Source organism: Carex rostrata, chromosome 15 (genome assembly GCF_964058835.1).
Source record: "Carex rostrata chromosome 15, lpCarRost1.2, whole genome shotgun sequence".
NCBI lineage: Eukaryota > Viridiplantae > Streptophyta > Magnoliopsida > Poales > Cyperaceae > Carex > Carex rostrata.
In genome coordinates, this window is record NC_135932.1 from 9,653,738 (window position 1) to 9,676,659 (window position 22,922).

A 22,922-nucleotide genomic window follows, 5' to 3' on the forward strand; every position below is an offset into this window, starting at 1 on the left:
ATTAAAAGAATATTAATAAAAAAAATCAAATGTATATATACAGATTCTACACATATAGATTTATATGGAACATGATGAATAAAATATTGATTTAACAAACAACAAACATAATTTATAAATGGGTTGAAAAACAAGAAAGGAAAACTATGAAGAAGGACAAAGCTCATCTATTTAAGTGCTCTTTCGGAATGACATGTCCTCCACTTCCTCCATATTGGTCAATTCAAGATATATGATCTGGTCTTCTTCTTTACAAGTGTAAAACAATCAAGTGAATACATGTGAAGTCGAGATTTAGGTTATTAATTGTGTCGGATCTCATCTTGATATATGAGCTCCGACACAATTGATAATCTAAATCTCCACACCATGAAATAAGAGAGAAAAGAGAGAAAAATGAAGATGGCATATAAGATCCTAAGAGAGAAAATGAAGAGAGGAGAGAAGTGGCGGGACTTAAATTGGATTCGAGGGGTAAAAGGTGAAAAGACGCACATAGTGAGGAGGCCCTTCAGAAAGGTTGGTTGAGAAAGCGAGAACAAATTCTACACGTTAAAAAGTAAAAATCCGTGTTTGGAGATTGGTGCTAGTCATACACGACCTTTCACTAACCGTGTATGATTTTATATTATCAATATTATCATGCACGGTTCACTAATAATGCAAACCGTGTACAATATTGGTGGCTTTAGTACAAGGTTGGGTTTTAAATGACCATATAGATAAGTATGAGCTTGTTTTCGTGCAAGTGCCTCCTCCCATTACACATCATTAATGTGTAATTTTTTATCATATGTTTATGATATGAAGTGTATGGTCACGCTTTCTGTACAAGTGAGCATCTAAATAAGCATAAATGTAAATAAATCTTATTTCTTTCCATCAATGTTTTTATTAAAACAATGTCAAATATACAATTACCAAATGTAGATATCGCGTCAAATGTAGACATTCCAAATATAAACGCAAATTTCAATTTTTCTACACAAATAACATCGGAGAATACCTACCCGTCAAACTGAATACCCATATACTCATAGTGTGTTAGCCCCAATTAAACAGTCAGAATCAGACTGTGAATTTAATACGAACTTGGGAGTATGAGAAGTATTTGATAATATTGTGGAATGAGGTGGAGAACAGAGGTAAGGTTTTGGTGGCATTTCCAATTCATCTAAACTTTTCTCCAGCATTTCCACAACTCTGTTCATTGAGGGCCTATTAGCCGGTGTCGTTTGTGTGCACCACAATCCAACAATGCCCATCTTCTTTGCAATTTCTTCAATTTCCATTGATAATACATCACAAGCTTGTAGTTGTATTGGACTGCCTTCAACAAGACAATCATAAAGCCAATGTGGAAAGTACACTTGACTTGGGTTTTTAGCACTTGGTTTTGCATTCCTTCTTCCTCCTACCATCTCCAGCACCATCATTCCCTAACTGTATACATCAGATTTCGTTGAAACAACACCAAAACTCCTAGAGAAGACTTCGGGAGCAATGTACCCGATGGTTCCCCTCATCTCAGCCATTGAAACAATGCTCTCTTTTGGCGGACACAATTTCGCCAAACCAAAATCTGCAATTTTTGGGGTGAAATCTTCATCTAACAGAATGTTCTGAGGTTTTATATCAAAATGCACAATACGTGCATTACAACCTCGGTGCAAATACTCTAAACCTCTTGCAATACCGATTGCTATTTCATAAAGCTTTGCCCAACCAAGAACTGCTTTTGGATTTTCAGAGTATATATAATTATCGAGTGATCCATTTGACATGTATTCATAAATTAGAGCATGCTTGGAGCCTTCAATGCAAAAGCCTAGTAGACTAACAACATTGACATGAGAAGTTCTGCCAATGCTCAGGACCTCATTCGAAAGTTCTTCTCTACCACATGAAAAGTTGTGCAAAATTTTGACAGCAACCAAACGGCCATCATCTAGTCTTCCCCTGTATATGGTGCCAAAACCTCCTTTACCTAGTGTATGCTGAAACGAGTTGGTAATTTTCTTTACCTCTGCTTGTTTATATCTTTTTGGTGCAAACGATCCATATTTTTCTAGGAGAATTTCAATATTTCCTTGAGGCCTGTCTTTGCTCCATGAAATGCATTCGGCCGGATTTTTGCTTCTTCGAAGCTGTAAATACAAAATAAGGCATGCTCCAAGGAATGCTAAAGATCCTACTGTAGTACCTACAAGAAAACGAAATACAAGTAATCAGTATGTATACACATTACAAACTATAGAGTGGAAATATTTTTAATTATTTATAGAAACTAATTAGAGATTTAATGCAAACAGGAGAATAATTTTAATCATTTAAACTGGCAAACAATCTCTTGCATATGTAACCATTGAAGTCACTAATATATAAAATATGAAATTAAAATTACTTTCCTCTAGGTAGAATATTTTTAGCATGTTGTGATATTTTACATTGATAGCTCAACACAGAGATCATGGCTAGGGAACTGGTCTGGTAGCTGATATTGTATATAGTAAGTTCTATTACTAGGATCAGTTTCACTTTAACCAAAAGAATTTAGGTTTCATATCAAAGAATTAATATTGGTTTGACATACAGGGGGAAGAAAATAAAGAGAACAAAACAAATAGATTAGGGAATAAATACAAAATTAGCAGGGATTGAGAGATAATTAGGAAAAGGAGTAACAAGAGAATGGATAGTGACAAGCATTAGTTCCAGTTAGTATTTCTGACAAAACAAATCAGGTAATTGAAAAGGCTTTAATTTTCTATTAAGTACATTCTTCCTTCATTTTGCTATGACCTTTTTTGCTATAGTGAACTGCAAGATGAAACTTAGTGACATAGAAGTAAATATTGTTGAATTTCAGAGATAATTATGTGTTTAGAGAAATAGAGAAGAAGAGTTTTGTGGTGCAAAAGAGCCGCACCGTTTTCTGATTTTTCTCATTGCTTTTATTCTTGAATTACATTCAAATATAGAAAATAAAAAAAACTACCTAAAACAATAAGGAATAAAATAGACGTGGCTTCTTATTTCCCACATCTTTACAAAAGCAATAAACAAAAGATTTCTTAACATACTACCCAAAATATACTATAAATGAAACCAAATCAAAACGTCCCAGATTCATGCCAGCCTCCAAACCTCAACAAGCTTACATCTAATATTCACTTCCCTAAGCTTGTTGCACACTTTCTCACATCCTGTAAACCAATCTTGTCACACAGCTCACAGAATCTAACTCGTCCCAAAGGCTTTGTCAGAATGTCTGCCAATTGGTCATGAGTTCCCACATGTTCAACTTCAATCCTGCCATTTTCAACATTTTCTCTGAGATAATGAAATCTCGTATCAATGTGCTTGCTTCGATCATGGTATACTGGATTCTTGCTCAAAGAAATTGCTGACTGATTGTCTACCTTGAGCTTGAACCTCTTCAAATTATGACTCAGCAAATCAGAACGAAGAGCCTCAAGCCACACACCTTGACAAGCACCTGAAGCAGCTGCTATATATTCAGCTTCACAAGAAGATAGAGCAACAACCTTTTGCTTTCTAGAAAACCAACTGATGAGATTATTTCCTAAGAAAAACATGACACCAGTGGTACTCTTTCTATCATCTAAATCTCCTGCCAAGTCACTGTCTGAGAAACCAGTTAAGTATAACTCACTGTCAAGAGATCTTTTATACACACAACCCAGACTTGCACTACCTTTTATGTACCTCAAAATTTGCTTAACAGCTGCCATGTGTTCTGATCTTGGAGACTCCATAAAACGACTAACAATCCCTACAGAATAGGCCAAATCAGGTCTTGTGTGCAACAAGTATCTCAAACTTCCCACAATACTCCTATACCTGTTTTGATCAACTAACTCTGAAGCACTATTCTTCTTTAGCCTGAGCCGAGTTTCCATAGGAGTTTTTGTCAAATTGCAATCTGACATACCACACTCCTTTAGAATCTTATGTGCAAAGCCTTCTTGACTTAACATGACTTCACCCTTCTCCTGTTTGACTTCAATACCAAGATAATAACTCAACAGCCCCAAATCACTCATTCTGAAAATTTCTTTCATCTGTGACTTAAAATTTTCAATTTCTTGCTCACTTGTCCCTGTGATGATGAGATCATCAACATATACGCCCAAAATAATACAATTGACACCTTGCTTTCTCTTGTACACAGCATGTTCCACCTTGCTTCTTGCAAAACCAAGAGAACTCAATGTTTTGTCTAGCTTGAAATTCCAAGCCCGAGGAGCTTGTCTTAGACCATAAAGTGCCTTATGCAATTTCAACACCTTATTCTCACTTCCCTTCTCCTCAAAGCCTGGTGGCTGAGTTACATAAACCTCTTCCTTCAAATCACCATTCAAAAATGCCGATTTGACATCCATGTGATGTAGTAACCAACCTTCTTGCACAGCCAAAGCAATGATCAACCTAATTGTTTCAAGTCTTGCTACAGGTGCAAAAACTTCATCAAAATCGATACCTTGCTGCTGCACATACCCCTTTGCAACCAAACGTGCCTTGTGTTTCACGATTTTGCCTTCTGAATCCTTCTTGAGCTTATAGACCCATTTGAGCCCAATGACCTTTTTGCCCTTTACTGGTTCCTCAAGACTCCATGTATGATTAGAGTTGATTGAGTCAATCTCTTCTTTCATAGCTTGTCTCCAACTCTCTTCCTTGCTAGCTTCATCGAAACATGTTGGCTCTTCTACTCCTATCAAACATACACCCAAGAAACTGACAGGCTCAGTCTCTTCATAAATTTCAGCAATACTGCGCAGTCTGACTGGAGTCTGCTGGTGACTTCTGTTATCATCCAAACCTTCAATGTTATCTCCATCATCCTCATTAGTGGGCTGCATGCCAAGTTCAGAGGTTCCACCATTGCTCTCATTGACTATGACCCTTTCATCCTGCAATTGAAAGGATATCATTTGGCTTGCTTCATTCTCCTTACTCACCTGTTCACTGTTAAAGGACCAAGGACCAGGTTTGTCTTCCTCAAAAACAGCATCTCTTGTTACCACCACCTTCCTTGTAACAGGATTGTATACTCTATAAGCTTTAGAACCCTTCTCATAACCAAAGAGCACCATCTCAATGCTTCTATCATCCAACTTCTTCACCTGTCCTCCTGTCACCTTAACATGAACAAGACAGCCAAAAGTTCTCAGATGATGCACAGATGGCTTGTGCTTGTACCATGCTTCATAAGGAGTCATCCCTTCAACACTCTTGGTTTGAGATCTATTCAGGATATATACTGCAGTTGTAACAGCTTCACCCCAAAACTCAGCTGGCACCTTCATTGTTTTCATCATACTTCTTGCCATACCCATAACAGTTTGATTCCTCCTCTCTACTACTCCATTTTGCTGAGGAGAATAGGGAGCAGTCATGTGTCTTTTAATGCCATTTTCTGTACAAAAATCTTCAAACTCAACTGATTTGAACTCTCCACCTCTATCAGTTCTCAAAACCTTCAGTTTCTTACATTGTTCAACTTCAGCTATCACCTTTATTGCCTTAAAAGCTGTGAATGCCTTTTCTTTGCTAGACAGTAAAGCTATCCACATGAATCTGCTGAAATCATCAACTAAGAGCAAGAAGTACCTATTGCCTGCAGGTGTTGAAGGCTGTATTGGTCCACAGAGATCACCATGCACCAATTCCAGAGTCTCACTTGCTCTAAACTGCGCTTTGTGTGGAAATGATGCCCTTCTTTGTTTGCCAACTAGACAACCATCACAGACCTGCTCTACATGGTCAATGTAAGGTAGCCCTTCCACTAATCCCTCCTGTCTCATCCTTCTTAAAGCTTGAAAGTTCAAATGCCCAAATCGAGCATGCCACCTCCATGCCTTGGAATTAGTACTTGCTGACATACAAACAGGTTGAGCAATCTCCAACTTTAGCACATACAACCGATTTTCAGTTCTTCTCACCTTTATTAACAACTTGCCTTCTGTATCAAAAACAGTGAGTTCACCTAACCACATCTCAACCTTACACCCTTTCTCTTCTAATTGGCCAAGGCTAATGATGTTGCTTGACAATTTTGGAATGTAATACACATCAGTTAGTGCCTTGTGTTCACCACTTCTTCCTTTAATCAACACTGTCCCCTTTCCTCCAATGTGTACCAAATGTCCATCCCCTAACTTCACTGCACCACATGTACTTGAATCTAGATCTGAGAACCAAGCAAGATTACCTGTCATATGATTGCTTGCTCCAGAATCTAAATACCAAGTATGCTTCTTCTGACTCACATCTTCACCCAGATTCAGTTCTGCAACATCAATCTCAGCACCTTTTCCTTTTGTGCCAACAACCACTTCATGCATTAGTAGCACTGGTTCTTCATTATCTTCCTTTTCTGCCACAAATGCCCTTTCATTCTTTGGTTTTCGACACTCAGATGCAAAATGCCCATAAATGCCACAATTGAAACATTTTATTTTGGATTTATCAAACCTCTTTTTCTGCTTTCTTTCTTGACTGCCACCTTGACCTTCAGAGTTTTCTCCTCCTGTCTTCTCCTTCAAGTTCAGGGCCTCCCACTGTGCACGAGTAAGAAGCAACTTCTCTTCTTCTGCCTCTTTGTGCTGCTTTCTACCCTTCAAACTTTCTTCAAAAACTCTCAATCTACCAATTGCTTCAGCCACTGTCATGGTAGCCAAGTCACCCCACTGTTCAATAGTGCTAATAATAGGCAGAAACCTATCTGGCACAGCACTAAAAAGTTTTTCAACTACGCTACTCTCTTTCAAATCCACCCCTAAAGAGCGCAATTCACCAACCAGGCTTACTAACAGTTTTGAGAATTCAACCAAACTTGATGAATCAGACATCACCAATCGGTCAAATTGTCTCTTTACTACCTGTGCCCTTGCCTTTCTGACACGGTCCTCTCCAACTGCCATCTGCTTGATTACCTGCCAGACTTCTCTAGCTGTTTCTTTCTCTGCAATCGCCATGATCGTCGCATCAGGAATTGCTTGAGATATTGCCGCGATGGCACCTTGATCCTTTTCCTTGTCGACTTCACCTTCGCACTCTACTGCATCCCATACTCCCAATGCACGCAGCAAAATTTTCATCTTCACTGCCCACAACCCATAGTTCGTGTCGTTTAACATTGGGTATTGAACTGGGACTCCTCCTCCCTTGACTACTATCCTTGGTCCATTACTTGCTGCAGCCGCTGCAGCCGCTGCTGCTGCCGTCGCCTTTGCATTATCATCGCCCATGGTTATGCTCTGATACCAAATGTTGAATTTCAGAGATAATTATGTGTTTAGAGAAATAGAGAAGAAGAGTTTTGTGGTGCAAAAGAGCCGCACCGTTTTCTGATTTTTCTCATTGCTTTTATTCTTGAATTACATTCAAATATAGAAAATAAAAAAAACTACCTAAAACAATAAGGAATAAAATAGACGTGGCTTCTTATTTCCCACATCTTTACAAAAGCAATAAACAAAAGATTTCTTAACATACTACCCAAAATATACTATAAATGAAACCAAATCAAAACGTCCCAGATTCATGCCAGCCTCCAAACCTCAACAAGCTTACATCTAATATATAACCTAATATTGCATAATTTTAAAGTGAAGTTTCTTTCAGAGTTTTTGACACCTTGTCTGGTGATCTGAAAGAATAGTCAGAAAAAACATGTAATGAAATGGGATGAATAGAGAGGATGCAAGCTAAATAATATTTTACAAAATATAGAGGTGAAAATAGAGAATGATGAACACTTTTAAGTGTGAAAAATTGAAGAGTAAAATTACTCTCAGATGTGTTGTATTGAGATCAATCATGATGAAGAAAAACTATCCTCACCTATGAAAATTGTTATCCTTCTTGCTTGTATTTTCTTTTTTCCTGTATTGCATAAAATAAAATAGAGAGGTCAGTGAGTGTGATTAGTAATGGAATCTGAAAATTCTAGATTACATCAGTGTCAGACGTGTTGCAAACAAATTATGAGCTTCAAAAGGAAAAAAAAAATAAAGAAGAATTTAATAGGGTCTTTCTGTTGTGAGCCACTAGCCTTTATAGTTGCCTCAGACTATGATTTTTATTACATATGCTCCATAATTCTATAGCCAAGTGAAAGCTAAGTATTACATATACTCTTTTATCTTTTCTGAAATAATCTAATAGATGGCCAACTGAATGTAAAGATCCTTTAAGAATTTTAAATACATATCTAATAGTGAATTCAACCATTTAAAAAGCAAAGTCATTGTCAATATTTAATAAGAGAGGAAATAGAAAAGACAGTAGACTTGGTCAAAGTCTTCTCCTGTCGATTTCAGGAAACCACCACCACACTGATTTTTGCAACAAAATTGAAAAAATCACGAAATAATTGTTCTGTCACATTACTTTCAGACTGAAAGCTTTTCTTATAAAATTGACTTCACTGATGACTAAAAGAAACAAGCTAGCTAATCAACTAGAAGTTTTAAAAAGGAACTGTCAACAATTTTTTTCTATTTTTTTTTGGGAGATTTGATTCCGCTAATTGAGAAACATAATTAGATACCCAATAAGAAAGCCTATATAATATGCAGGGATGATGGTTACAAGGACAGTTGTGTTGTGGCAGCTGACAAGAGATGCATGGAGAAAACAAAGTATAACAAATCCTTCGATAAATTACAAATATGTATTGATGATGGCAGCTTAAAGAATAAACTATGAAAGTAGAAGGAATAAGGAAATACACAAGAGGAAAACAAAAAGATTGGATTTCTCTGTCGAGTTTGACAAATTACAAAGAGATTAAAGAAAAACTACCAAAAAATGAGATGAACTGTCCATAATTTACAAATAGGTTAAAGAAAAATAACAGGATAAACTGATAATATATGCAAGCTAGTAACCTTTACCATCCTCTTGATCGAAAACCTCTGTCGAGTTTGTAAAGCAATCGGGCTGTGCTACAAGGTTACGTGAGTAAACAGCTGATATCAGAGAAAGCTGTTTGCTGTCATTTTTGAATGAGAAAATGTACTCAAAAGACCCAAGGGAATTATCAGGCCTGAAACAATGATGCGGATGTTTATCATCTTCATTGAAGGACGAGTAGCTAAGGTTGTAATCCATTCCAAATATCTTGGGTGATATTTGTATCTGATTAGGAGGGTAACATCTCACAGAAGAAAGGCTAGTATTGAGTAACTCATACTTGTCATAGCTAAAGTCATTGATAGGACTAGAAAAATTAAAATAAAGATTACCACAGCCAGATTCTTCCAAAGAACTACTAAGATAAGGATCTTGAACCCTATTGATGCTGGTATCATATGCGATGCTTTCCAATGGTAATAACTTAAAAAACAAAGAGAGAAATGGCTTATTATTATTGTCACATCCAATCAGTAAATTACTACGACAATTAGGATCCATAGTAATGTCTGATTGGAAATAGAAAGGAGGCTTAATTTGAATAGAAGGATCACATGGAAGTGTAGTTGTACATGAGTTTGAGAAGCAGCTGGGAAGGAAGAAAATGAAAATAAGACAGGTCAGTACTGAAGTGGCCATTAAAGATGGAACCAAGCGAGATATCTAGTTACAGATATTTCTAAATTTAAACAGAAGCATCTTTGATGGAAGGCTTAATGACCCAAGAAGAGCTGCTGATATAGCGGTACAGGAGGCACAATTGTGGATGCGGCATTGTTGAGGTATTCCTATTAGTGCAGGGAAGAGAAGGATGTAATTTTACTTTTAGTGCAATGATGTAATTCGCTGTTAGGATAATGTAATAGCTGATAGCCACTATCAGTTTTTTCAAAAAAAAAAGATATTTCTAAATTTTGGAGAAGATATGTACTATATGACTATATCCCCAAATGTAGGGGAGATTTCATGTATACCCCTCAAAAACTTCAAAATTACGAATTTCTCCTCTAAACTTTGAAAAACTCACAAATTTATTGATTTTATTGTCTTTTATATTAAAATTCATTTTCAATTTATAAAGTACCCATTTATACTTTTTTTTTAAAAACATAAAAAATTGTAACTTGTTTAGGAAAGATGTTGGTCTTATAAGATATCCATTATGCCTTTACTAGTAGCAATTTGTACACTTGTACAGTTATTATGTTTATTTCTCTGGGAAAATGGTTGAGTGAAGGATATTGTGTGCGAAAAATCGTCTCCAAATTAAAAAGAAAGGGAAACAGGTATAGTGATACATTTTTTTTTCTAAAAAAAAAGGATAAAAATTATTCTCTAACAAAGTAAATGTGCGTTGTAGTTATCCTTACTTTTGTTTATATTTTTTATTTTTCTGCTGTAATGGTTCGAAATGCCTTTGTATCAAATATTTTATAGATATGAAGGGGAAAATAAAAATAAAATTGACCATTTGAAAAGAACAGTAGAATATTCAAAGTCATCTAAGTCCAGAGAGGACTCATATAGCATGTAGATTGGGTAACGATAAATAGACAATTGAAACCACATGCAATCTTCCAAGAAAAAAAAACAATTCAAGCACAATAATTGTTTGCCGTGCAAATGACTGCATTGGTAATTGGTAAATTTATACTAACATGGTATCAGTTTTTGAGAAGAGAAATGTCATTGTTCTCCGAGCCATCATACCCGAGTATGCCTCCAACTAATTTAACAGAAAAAATCTTCTAATTTTTTCAAACTTCTATTTCCAGCGCTCATATTCAAGTTTTAAAGTTTTGTTTATAACATTTTACAATACTACTCAAAAGTATTGAAATTTCTATCTGCAAGTATTAAAATTATAAATCTATATAATTTTAACTTTTAATTATTTTTGTCTTCAAGTCAAAAAAAGAAATATTCCTTTTACCCACTCTATTTTTATTTTTCTCTTATCATTATCGTCCATTTTTCCAATGATCCGTGATGAAAATTTTACGAATCTAAAAATATGAACGTTTTATATTCAATTTTATCTTTCAAATAAATCTATGAAGAAATACTTTTGAGTTATTTTTAAGTCATTTTTTTGTTTAAAATAAAGCTCATGAGTACTTTAAATTTTCAAATTTTTAAATCTTAATCTACAACCATTTAAATTTTCAAGGCTTTGTACATGAAGAAAATTTGCCTTGTGGATCAAAAGAAGAAAATTTTAATAAAAAATATGAAGAGATCAATCCATTCAACAACAACAAATCTTTGGTGACATATGATGAAGATGTTCAACATCAACACCACACCCCACTGAGCACATGTTCCCAACAAGTAAGTGACCAAAGGGCAACCACTCCAGTGGAAGAGCGCCTAGAATAGCCGGATGAGCTTGTCGATAGGCTTGTAGCAGTTGAGGAAATTGAAGAGCTCGATGATGAAGGCAGAGTCAACACCTTGAAAGATGAAGTCAAGACAGAAACAAAGATCGTTGAGAATTCATCTTGTTGGTGATTTCCGATGCTTACGAGTAAATTAGCAAATGCTTTGTCCATGGAGGTTAGATATATTTTTTTGTTGCAAGCCAAACATTTGTGTGTGACCAACAATGAAGCATTCATGCCCAACTACAACTATCCATTTTTACAACTAAGTTCCAAACCGTTAACGATTGAAGCTGGCTTTAGTTTGTTGATTTCGAGAGCAGTGCAGTGGAAACATGGAGATTTATTTGCAACCTATGTCTGTGCCCAGTATCTGACGAAACACATTCATAGAAAATCCAATTCGAAAGAGGTTTACAAAGATTTAATAGCACTTGATCTGAAATTGTATTGTTTCAAAGAGTTCTATGAAGAAAAGAAAGATTTGAGAAAATGCAAGTTTGGGCCCTATGGTGAAAACATAAGTTTGAGGTCAAGTTTCAATCAACCCGGGGAGCCTGACGAGGTGTGTAAACGATGGCCACACCAGATCCAATCCAATCCAATCAAGGGCTGTGCTTTAATGGAATGGGCTTTTATTAAATCTAAGGCTATCGAATTAAAATTTTGTTGACTGTACGGATAGTTGCATGGTTGGTCTTCAAGAATCTTGAAACTAGGAGTGCCATAATTCAATTGGATGCATGCATGCATGGGCGGTTTCAAGATTCATGAAGCAATTAAGTATTTTTGACTGCATGGATTTTTTTATAAGAGTTAAATTTTCGTTGGGACTAGTATTAAAAGTATTTATTTGTTTCCATTTTCAAAGTTAGCTTTGATTATCATTTTTACTTTAAATATGTACGTGAGCTACTTGGAAATTTAGTGAATGATAGAAAGGAAATATATATGTATTGTTTTGTTGTTTTCTTCTATTTGTGACTTTTTAATCTTCTCTATTACTACTTAACCGGTACGTGAGCTTAAAGGGCAAGATCGTAATAGGACCGCTTTGCGTCAGTGAGCCACATAGATCACCCAACCAAAACCCTAGGTCGGTCTTGCAATCAGTGATTGAGCTCATCAAGAGTTTCGCGTGTCATTGTGTCAAATTTCCAATACCTAAAATATATAGTAGGGTGGCACCCGAAACTGACGATGAGCTAAGTTTGTCCCTACCACTGTGAAAGAGATATAGAAGAGAGAAAAATGAACAGGAGGGTTAAGAGACAAAATGAAGAAATAAAGAGGAAGAAGAGAGAGTGGAGAGAATTTAACTAGATTAGACAGGGACGGTGTGAAAATTAAATACCTCGATCCAATGAAGAGACGTGGAATTAAAGTTTCTATATTCTAACGATTCAAAACACAACCAATAGAACAAGTTCCATTTCCTTATTATCGGTACTAATGTGTATGATCTGGTATGACAACACTACCGCTATAATAAGTTAAAACTCTACTATCGGTACACTACAACAGACTGATAGAAGAAATATGTCCATATCCTATTGGTTCTGGAAAGCCCAACCGATAGACAAATATTTCAACTTATTTACTAATTTGACACAATACCTTTAGTTTATCCGCTGCAGACCAGGATCGGTCTAAACCGTTAGAAAATGAGCAATAGAAGATCCCTTTTTGTGGTAGTTCGTGTACATGTCTCATCATGTGCTTTAAAACGGTATTTTTTGATTTGCACAGTTCTAATTCTTTTCTTGTATTTGAGCGATGATTATTCGTGAATGTATTGGCGCAATGTTAATACTGAGCATACCATGAGGGAGGGCTAAAATGCCCTATTGTTAAAAAAAAAAAAAAACATATATAGTCATTTTGAAATGTATTCAAAATGTCATATGTTAATTAAATGTCTTTTGTACCTCAATAGAAGATAGGTGGAAGAAATATATCTAGAGAGTTTCTCTTAGTCTCCAATAAATCATCTCTGCCCCTTGCAGATTTCTGCTTGAAATTGACCTTAGACTAACCCTAACTTTTCTAAATTGGAAGATAAATAAAAACTCTAGATCTAATCTATTTATAGCTAGGCTTCATTTGTGTGGTATGACATAGTTTCTAGGCCTCTGATTAGTCCTTGGAGAGTAGTGGGGCGTGGAGGCCGAGTAATCTTTGAAGTCGTAACTGTCAGAAAAATTCTAAAACCTGATGGTTTCCATGCGGTTTGAGACTAAATCGCATGAGTTTTGGTGAACCGCATGAACTTCCTTGGGCCCATCTCCTTTTCCAGTTGGAGGTGTTGAAGAAGATGATATATATTACTACATTTCGTAATACCAGCGGAGGACAAAGGCGGTCAGAGCAAGGTTTCTACTTTTTCATTTTAACTACAGGATACTTTGAAGAAGATACATTATTGGTAGCATCTAAATATGCATAAATGTACATAAATCTTAATTCTTTTCCATCAGTGTTTTTAAAAGTTAAAACAATGTGAAATATAAAATTACCAAATTTAGATATAGCGTCAAATGTAAACATTCCAAATATAAACGCAAATTTCAATTATTTTACTCAAATAACATTGAAGAATATATACCCGTCAAACGGAATACCCATATATTCATAGTGTGTTAGCCCCCATTAAACAGTCAGAATCATACTTTGAATTTAATCCAAACTTGGGAGTATGAGAAGTATATGATAATATAGTGGAATGAGGCGAGAAGAACAGAAATAAGGTTTTGGTTTCCAACTCGTTTGAACTTCTCTCCAGCATTTCCACAACTCTGTTCATTGAGGGCCGATTAGCCGGCGTCGTTTGTGTGCACCACAAACCAACTATGTCCATCTTCTTTGCAATTTCTTTAATTTCCATTGATAATACATCATAATCTTGTAGTTGTATTGGACTTCCTTCCACAAGACAATCATAAAACCAATGTGGAAAGTACACTTGGCTTGGGTTATTAGCACTTGGTTTTGCATTCCTTCTTCCTCCTACCATCTCCAACACCATCATTCCATAGCTGTAAACATCAGATTTCGTTGAAACAATACCAAAACTCCTAGAGAAGACTTCGGGAGCAATGTACCCGATGGTTCCTCCTCATCCTAGCCATTGAAATAATGCTCTCTTTTGGCGAACACAATTTTGCCAAGCCAAAATCTACAATTTTTGGATTGAAATCTTCGTCTAACAGAATGTTCTGAGGTTATATATCAAAATGCACAATACGTGCATTAAAACCTCGGTGTAAATACTCTAAACCTCTTGCAATACCAATTGTTATTTCATATAGTTTCTCACAACCAAGAACTGCTTTTGGATTTTCAGAGTATATATAATTATCGAGTGATCCATTTGGCATGTATTCATAAATTAGAGCATGCTTAGAGAGCCTTCAATGCAAAAGCCTAGTAGACTAACAACATTGACATGAGAAGTTCTGCCAATGCTCAGGACCTCATTCAAAAGCTCTTATCTACCACATGAAAAGTTGTTCAAAATTTTGACAGCAACAAAACGGCCATCATGCAGTCTTCCCCTGAATACAGTGCCAAAACCGAATAAACCAGACCCAATGAACACCTCTAGCAACAATAATTGAGGACACATTTAACAAATGTCAACAATGGTTTGCTCAAAGGAGGGCAAAAGCGCAATTTGAAACAAACCAGGGTTAACAATTCTCATGTCGTATGCACGAGGTATTTTATTTTTGTAATTGTCATTAAATTATTATTTTATATTTATTAAAATTATATATTTTAAAACATTAATATCATCAATTTTTCGTAGTCGATTAACAAACGGTGAGGGAGATCAAATTCTATGAAGACGATCGGTGGATTTGGCAACTGGAATGAGTTTGAGGTAACATCCACACAAGAGAAAATTAATGCATACATGTCTGACGCTTTTGGTCGGTTTACTAAGGCGAATTTCAAATATACGGTGATAATCACGGATGAGAACACGATTACATGCACATGCTAGAAGCCGCAATTAAACATAATACTGTGTTCTCATGTTCTGGCAATGTGCTGTCTCCGAGGCCTCGACCCTGACAGGTTTGTACATTACTACTACCACATCCAAACACTGATCAACATATGGATGGGTGAATGACATGTGTATATGTGTATGACAATCAGTCTGATTGGCCGAAAAATGAAGGCACGATCCTTGTTCCAAATGACGAAAATATTACTTTGGATCGAAGGCGAGTCAATAGGATTCCAATGTGGCTTGATTTACTGCATAATAGAAGGAGATGATATCAGGTTGGCCGAGATACACAGGAACAATAAAACAGAGCTGTTCGAGATAACGAGGTAGTTAACTCATATTTTTAAATTAAATTCCAATTTTAAAAATTGAGATTTAATAATAACAATATCTTTTTGTTTATCAATTTTTAGGTTGAGAGGCAAGCAAAGTATTTTTATTTAGTAGTCAATTTTATGTTGTGCATTGCTTGTTTTTTGTAGTATTTTGAATATTATTATTTAGGAGTACTTTTATTATAATGAATATTTATTTCATGTTTGTTAGGCGTATATTAAGTTAATATTTCTAAATCAAAACATAGAAATAACAATTTCAGGTTTTGGGGGGGGGGGGGGGGGGGGGGGGGCATCCCCTAGAAGAGTATTCTATTTCTGGGCCGCTTTGCCTAGATGCAGCCATATGATTTCTCGAATTTCCACCGAATCATGGTTATTTGGTTTATCATTTTTTTGATTATGGTATTAAAATTATAGGATTCAGTCAGCTCAGTATAGTTTTTTTTTTTTGATCATTAGAAGGCCCGTAGGCCAATTTTTACATCTGACTAAAATCCCAAATGGATTGAGTTACATATGATATGTCAGAAAAGAAAACCGTATACTCTCAAGGGACACTTAAAGTAAAAAAAGGTAAGAACTGAGAACTAAGCACCCATGTAATCCTGATACAATGGATAAGTACTCCCTGTTAAATTCCAGTCTTCATAGCGCCCCTTCTTTGCCAGATAATCAGCCATCTCAATGTGGCTTCTTGGCACCGAGTGACACCTGAATTCTTTGTTGTCCTGCAACAGGTTCCATATCTCTTGCACTTCCTTAAACACCTTCCAATCAGCTTGTAAAGGCGGGGACAATTGCGCAACCAGACCCGCCAATTCTTTGCTATCCGTGAGAAACAGGCAACCCGTTAACCCATATTTCAAAGCCTCAAGGATTCCTTCTTTTAAAGCCCAAGCTTCAGTTAAAAGTGGACAGCATGCCCTGACAGATTTGGACCAGTAAGCAATTAAAACCCCATTCTTGAATAGTACTCCCCCAATTCCTCCCTTCCAGTCTGTGGACCAGGACCCATCTGACCAGCATATGTATTCCGATTTTGGTAACACCTCATTATGCACTGCTGATTTGGTGAGAAACTTCCCAGTTGCTGAAATTTTCGACTCAGACGAGATTTGATAGAAATACCTGTGGAACAACTCAATTGTTGGGATCTTGCCGTTGTATGCCCTATCGTTTCGACATCTCCATATTGCCCATGTGATATTTGCAAAGTCAGTCCATTGTTCATCAGATAGGTGTTTGGTTAGAAACCGGGGGCCTTCTTGTAAAAGTTCCCACAGCTTGTCGGATCTTAAGACAAGGCAGCTTGCAAACCAACAGCCTCTTGAGAAGGGACAATTAAAAAGGAGGTGAGCAACATCCTTAGTACCTGTTACACAAGTAGCACAGGTTGGGTCTGCACTGGTGATACGTGAAGAAATAATTGCTGATAGTGGCAATGCTCCCTTGCTCAGCTTCCAAATGAAGAGCCTCACGCGGGGCTGTAAGTCGCCTCTGTTCCATACAAGATCCCAGAAATCCACCTGCTCCCTGTCTACTTCTTGTTGATTTTGCAGGAGGTGCTTGTAACCACCCTTAACAGTATAACTCCCGTTGGAGGAGAGATTGCAAACCAAGCTGTCAGGGCTTTCTACCAAAGTCGGAGGTCTGATATTTGAGATAATCTCTAGGCCTGCAACGTATCCAAAAACTTCTATCACTCGTGCCGAATCCCACATCCCAGTTTCCGTATCGACTAATTGGTTGATTGTGAGTGATAGCCTTGATCCTGATGAACTATGGATATTCATAGACCCCTCAAACCAAGGTTCCCCTATAACTCTACATGTTCGACCATCACCAACATCCCACTTCAAGGTTGGCAAGAGCACCTCCCTTAGGCCCATAATGCATCTCCAGAAACCCGTGCAATTATACGTGCGCTTGGATGTCCATAAGGCTGATCTAGGTATGTATTTTGCTTTTACAAACTTAGCCCATTGTGAGTTTGGATTAGAAGCAAGTTTCCAGAGCTGTTTTAGTAGCATGGCATCATTTACAGCCTCTAAATTTTTGAACCCAAGGCCACCAATGGTGATTGGCTGACACATGTTCTCCCAAGACACATATGCCATATATCTCTTTTTATCCGATTTTCCCCAGAAAAATCTGACTATTATGCCCTTTATTTTTTGCATTACCTTTTGCGGGATTTTGGAAGTCGCCATGTAGTATATTGGTAACGAGTGAAGCACCGTTTTGATTAGCACAACCCTTCCTGCATGTGATAGCATTCTACCCTTCCATGCTTGCAACTTCCCAGACAATCTTTCAATCAAGAACTCATAACCAGCCGAATTTGCAATAATAGGTGCTCCCAGATACTTTGTAGCCCCCAATTGGTTTGGGACTTGAAAGACATCTTCTATTTCCTCTCTGGTGTTGTTATGAGGGGTATGGCTAAACCAAATCGAGCTTTTGAACGGTCCTATCTGTTGACCCGAGAATTTGGAGAAATCGTGCAAAATTTGCTTGAAGAGTGTTGCCTCACGTACAGATGCCTCCCCAAAAAGCTCGATTTCTGGGTAGTGCATTCAACCTTACCGAACAGCACCATGGGTAGTGCATTCAACCGGAAACGATCTATTAATTAGCTTCTCGACTTCCTCCATCTCTCTATATCTCTTATATGTTATATGTATTTTTTCTTGTCAGATCAAGAGATCTATTTCCATAATGAAGCTTGTTAGTAATCCACATGGTATACGTTAATTCTTCATGAGTTTTATTAGTTGATCAAAGATTTACATAATCTTCAAATTTATCACGTATTTTCATATTTCATTTGTAATGAAGATGAATAATTACTTGTATTTTTTTCTTCAACAAATGCGACATGGTACCTTTCTTTATTAACTTTATTAAGAATTTCTGGGATTCAAACAGATTGTTTTTTCTCTAACAAAAGTACTTTTCTTTATTAACTTTTTTCTATATTAACTTCTCTATATTAATTAAAATAGATGGCAAAGAGAGTACAAAAGTAAAACAGATATTCAAAGAAAAAAATTTCTCTCTGATCTCAATATTGCAAAAATTTAGCTCAAAATAGCCAACCAAATAGTAAGGGTTGTGCGCATCATTGCATTCCACCCCGGATTGATCTCAATGCCGACGTGTCCATATCTAACCATAAATAGTACGTTACATATGGATTCGAGCAACTTCCTGCGCACAACCACCCACGCAGAACAAACCTCAAAACCGAGAACCTTCTAAATTCCGAACTCTTCTGCCTAACCCTCTCAAAACCCCTTCATGTCGGATAATGCTGCCTTTGCCACCGCTGCTGCTGAGTCGATGGAGCAAATGGCTCGCTGTTGTACCGAGATAGAGGCATTGGAGATTAAATTTGAGCAAAACATCACGTGTGAGCCAATAGACAAGAGAATCAGTTTAAAAAATAACAAGGTCTGTTATGACATAACAAAGGAGTGTACAATCAGTGCAGAAATGTAAAAATTATAGAATGACTCTCTTAATTTTTTTCTTTTTTAAGAAAAACGTCTGTGTAACAGGGGAAAGGAGTGCGTCCAATGCGCATCATACTCAAATTTGAGTTCGATGGATTCAGCTTCTGTCTGATCTGCTCTAGGATCTGTGCGTGCTAGATCCGCACAAATATTGAAGCAATGCACACTGATCTAAAAGCGGATCAGACGGAAGTGGAACCCATTGAACTCAAATTTGAGTCCAATGGTAGTCGGACGCACCCTATTCCCCTGTAACAGCCCATTTCACATTTACCAGTAAAAGTTCTACAGACTACTATTTTACTCCCTTAAAAATTGCAAAGATTAAACCCCTCTAATAATTTTGCTGAATGCATAATGTAGGTAGTAGTACATTTCAGACTTCTGGAAAAACCAAAGGAAGTCGACTTTAGTCTAGAACTGTAAGCAAACTTTTGTTATTTTGTAATAGTCGAGATTAAGAATATACGTGTTCATCTATTTGAGTACCCAGTGATATTTACCAGTGCAAAAGGCAACCCCATATATGCTGAATTGCCAGAGAGAAACAGAAGAAAAATGATAACCCAAACAAGAACAGAATGATCTATAATGTGGCAGTGATTTATTTTTGTCTATACCTAATGGTACCGGCCTATATGTACCAGCTAGTTACTTGGGAAAAGAAAGCCAATTATTTCTATTTTGAGATACATTTATATAATTTTTTTCTTCTGTTTACAGGTCAAAGCTTCACACATATGATGATGTTGTAGAGAGAGTTGCACGTCACATTGGACTGGATGATCCGACTAAGATACGTCTTACCTCTCATAATTGCTACTCCCAACAGCCCAAGCCTCAGCCAATTCGGTATAGAGGTGTTGAGTATCTCTCTGACATGCTTATCCATTATAATCAGGTGTGTTCATATTTCTTATATCGATCTTACCCACCGGATTGTAGCACTATTTGTAATAACTGATTTGCCACTCTGTAGTGTTCCAAAAAAGCTGTTTAAGTGCAAGTTCTTCTTAACAATTATAAATATAAGAATTTAGCAGCTGTTTACTGCAAAGGACAGAATATAGAAATCAAGTACAAAAATAGACTAGAAAATAGACTGAATTTTTGTACAAGAATAGCGTGGTATAAGTACCATTCCAGCACTGGTCTTGGCTTCTTTGCATAAATGATTTTGTGTGAAACTAAAGGCTTCCAATTTAATTCCTGTTATCTGCTATCACTACCCACAATGGGGCTTGATAGCATTTTCTTTTAAGCATCCAGCAGTTTTAAAAAAAAATATACCACTATGAAGATGTGAGATTGTTTCACTACCTAATGATTTGGCATGCATAGACTTCAGATATTTTGTATTATGAAGTGTTGGACATCCCACTGCCTGAGTTGCAGGATTTGAAAACTCTTAAAGTCGAATTTCACCATTCTACAAAGGATGAGGTACATTGCAACCTGATGCTTATCATTTTCTTGCAAAAGATCCAACATATCTGTTATTGAATGCTTTTGATACAATGATATTGGTGAACAGGTGGTGATTCATACTGTAAGGTTCCCAAAGAATAGCACTGTTGGTGATGTGATCAATGACTTGAAGTCAAAGGTACTCTGCATTTTGAATTGGGTTTTCATTGCCAAAGACGACTTGTACTTGTTTGTACTGTACTAACCCAACCCGTCAGATAACATGAGCAGGTAGGTTAGTTGTGAGTGCGACTAATCAAATGAGGCCACCTGATGGAAATAGTTGTGTGCTTAATCATATTGAGTTCTAATTCTAGAATATAATTCTCATAACAATTTGCATGTCTAAATTTCTGTATATATGTTTCAGGTGGAGCTTGCTCATCCAGATGCGGAACTTCGGTTGCTTCAGTTGTTCTATCACAAGATCTATAATGTTTTTTGCCCCTTCTTTTTTCATTATTTTCTGGTTCTGTTTTATGAACTTGTAGATTATTAACCAAATAGAAAGACAATAAAAACTGTTTCTCACTTTAGTGCTATCACATTAACCTTGGTTTTCTTGGTTTTCTTAAACTCCATGGTAGATTTACCCTCCCTCTGAGAAGATAGAAAATATAAATGATCATTACTGGACAGTACGTGCAGAGGAGGTATGTCTTATATCAACTCCTGATTTATTATTGTCTACAACAAAATGTATACCTATGATCTTATCTTTTACATTTGTTGGCTACAAAGACAAGGTCACACGCACCAATAGTTGTGTAATATTCTATTTATTGTGTTTTCCTCTCTAATTTGACAGATACCGGAGGAAGAGACTAACCTAGGGTCTCAGGATCAGCGGATTCATGTTTGCCATTTCATGAAAGATCCAAATCATAAGCTGGTACCGAGTGAACCTAGTTTGACTGTTCCAAGCAAAATTAATATGCTTTCAGTTCCCTTGTATTAAGACAAAATTGGTTTTTATCAAATTGGAAAGCCCAAAATGACACATTAATTATAATTTCCGACTGTTGTTACTATTGGGAGGGGCAGGTACCCTGAAAGTTTGTGCAGGTTAAGAAATAATATACAAGTAAAAAAAACAGGCAGTACCAAATAATGTACTACTTTTTAAGAAAAAATTTGAGCGAAGAAATTCGGACTACTTGAACTACCATATTTGGAAAGTTCCGTTAGTGAATCTTTTTTCTCTTGTTTTAATATTCAACAGCAGGTGCATAACTTTGGAGACCCGTTCTTATTGGTAATTCATGAAGGCGAGACTTTAGCGGAGGTAAAAAAGCGTATTCAGAAAAAACTTCGAGTTCCAGATGAGGAATTTGCCAAGGTTTTCTCTCTTTCTTTCTCTGTAAAGTATTAAATATTTGCTATAAAGTCTCTATAGAAACTAGGAGTTATTAATTGTATCCTACTTTTCCATTGCTGATTCCATCAATAAGATGCATTCTTATATCTTAGAAGATAGAAATTGTGGGGTACTTGAGGAAGTAGAGTGCCTCTCATTTCTTCAGGGTTTTGACTGGCTTATGAGTTTTTGAAGAGTGTCAAGTAAAGTTCTCATTTCTTTTGTTGTTGAAATTGAGTGAAGATGGATCTCCTTTTAATTATTATAGGATGATTTTCCTTTCTTCATTTGAAAGGATTGTATTGTATATTCTGCTTTTTTTTTTCATGGAAGTTGTTTGAGATCTTTAATCTTTGATCCAAAATGTTATAATCCTTTTCTTGATTTGTTGTCAGTGGAATTTTGCATTTTTATCTCTGAATGTCCCTGAGTACCTCAAGGACAGTGATGTCGTCTCCAGCCGTTTTCAGGTGAATAATTCTGATCCGTTTGTTAATATGTTTTCGTTTGTATGCATATTTGATTTTTTTGTTGAATGTAACATTGCTTGTTTGCATTCTTGATTGGATACAGATAAGAGATGTATATCATGGGTGGGAGCAGTACCTTGGTTTGGAGCACACTGATCCTACTAAAAGACCATTGAAGGTTAACTCCATGTATGTTTTTTTCTTTTCGGTTTTTTATTATATGTATCTACAAGCCATACATGTGAGATGCCAGATGGGTCCTATGCTTTAAGCATTTTCTAACAAGAAAATGAATTCTCCATAACATCTTATCTCAATTGGAAAATTTCATGTATGGCCAAAGAATTTGGGGGATTATGAATATAGCCTTACCGTTCAAATGGTAGTGAAAATTTAAGGACCATACATATTTTAGTTGGAAAACCCTAGT

General features: G+C 36.4%; 1 protein-coding gene and 1 pseudogene across 2 annotated transcripts in view; one reads left to right on the top strand and one right to left on the bottom strand.

Annotated features, from left to right (window-relative positions):
• LOC144566277 (ubiquitin C-terminal hydrolase 12-like) overlaps positions 1 to 22,922 on the top strand; it is a 43,854-nt gene that overhangs the window by 20,168 nt on the left and 764 nt on the right. The window contains exons 29-31 of the mRNA XM_078316265.1: positions 21,888 to 22,004; positions 22,418 to 22,492; positions 22,596 to 22,670. Coding sequence (XP_078172391.1) covers positions 21,888 to 22,004; positions 22,418 to 22,492; positions 22,596 to 22,670 — 267 coding nt within the window. The remainder of the gene's footprint in view (positions 1 to 21,887; positions 22,005 to 22,417; positions 22,493 to 22,595; positions 22,671 to 22,922) is intronic.
• Positions 922 to 9,682, bottom strand: LOC144566689 (LEAF RUST 10 DISEASE-RESISTANCE LOCUS RECEPTOR-LIKE PROTEIN KINASE-like 2.1; annotated as a pseudogene). Its single transcript, XR_013515263.1, has 3 exons — positions 8,922 to 9,682; positions 7,873 to 7,914; positions 922 to 2,203 (listed from the first exon to the last, which is right to left on the bottom strand). The product of XR_013515263.1 is annotated as an LEAF RUST 10 DISEASE-RESISTANCE LOCUS RECEPTOR-LIKE PROTEIN KINASE-like 2.1 (transcript).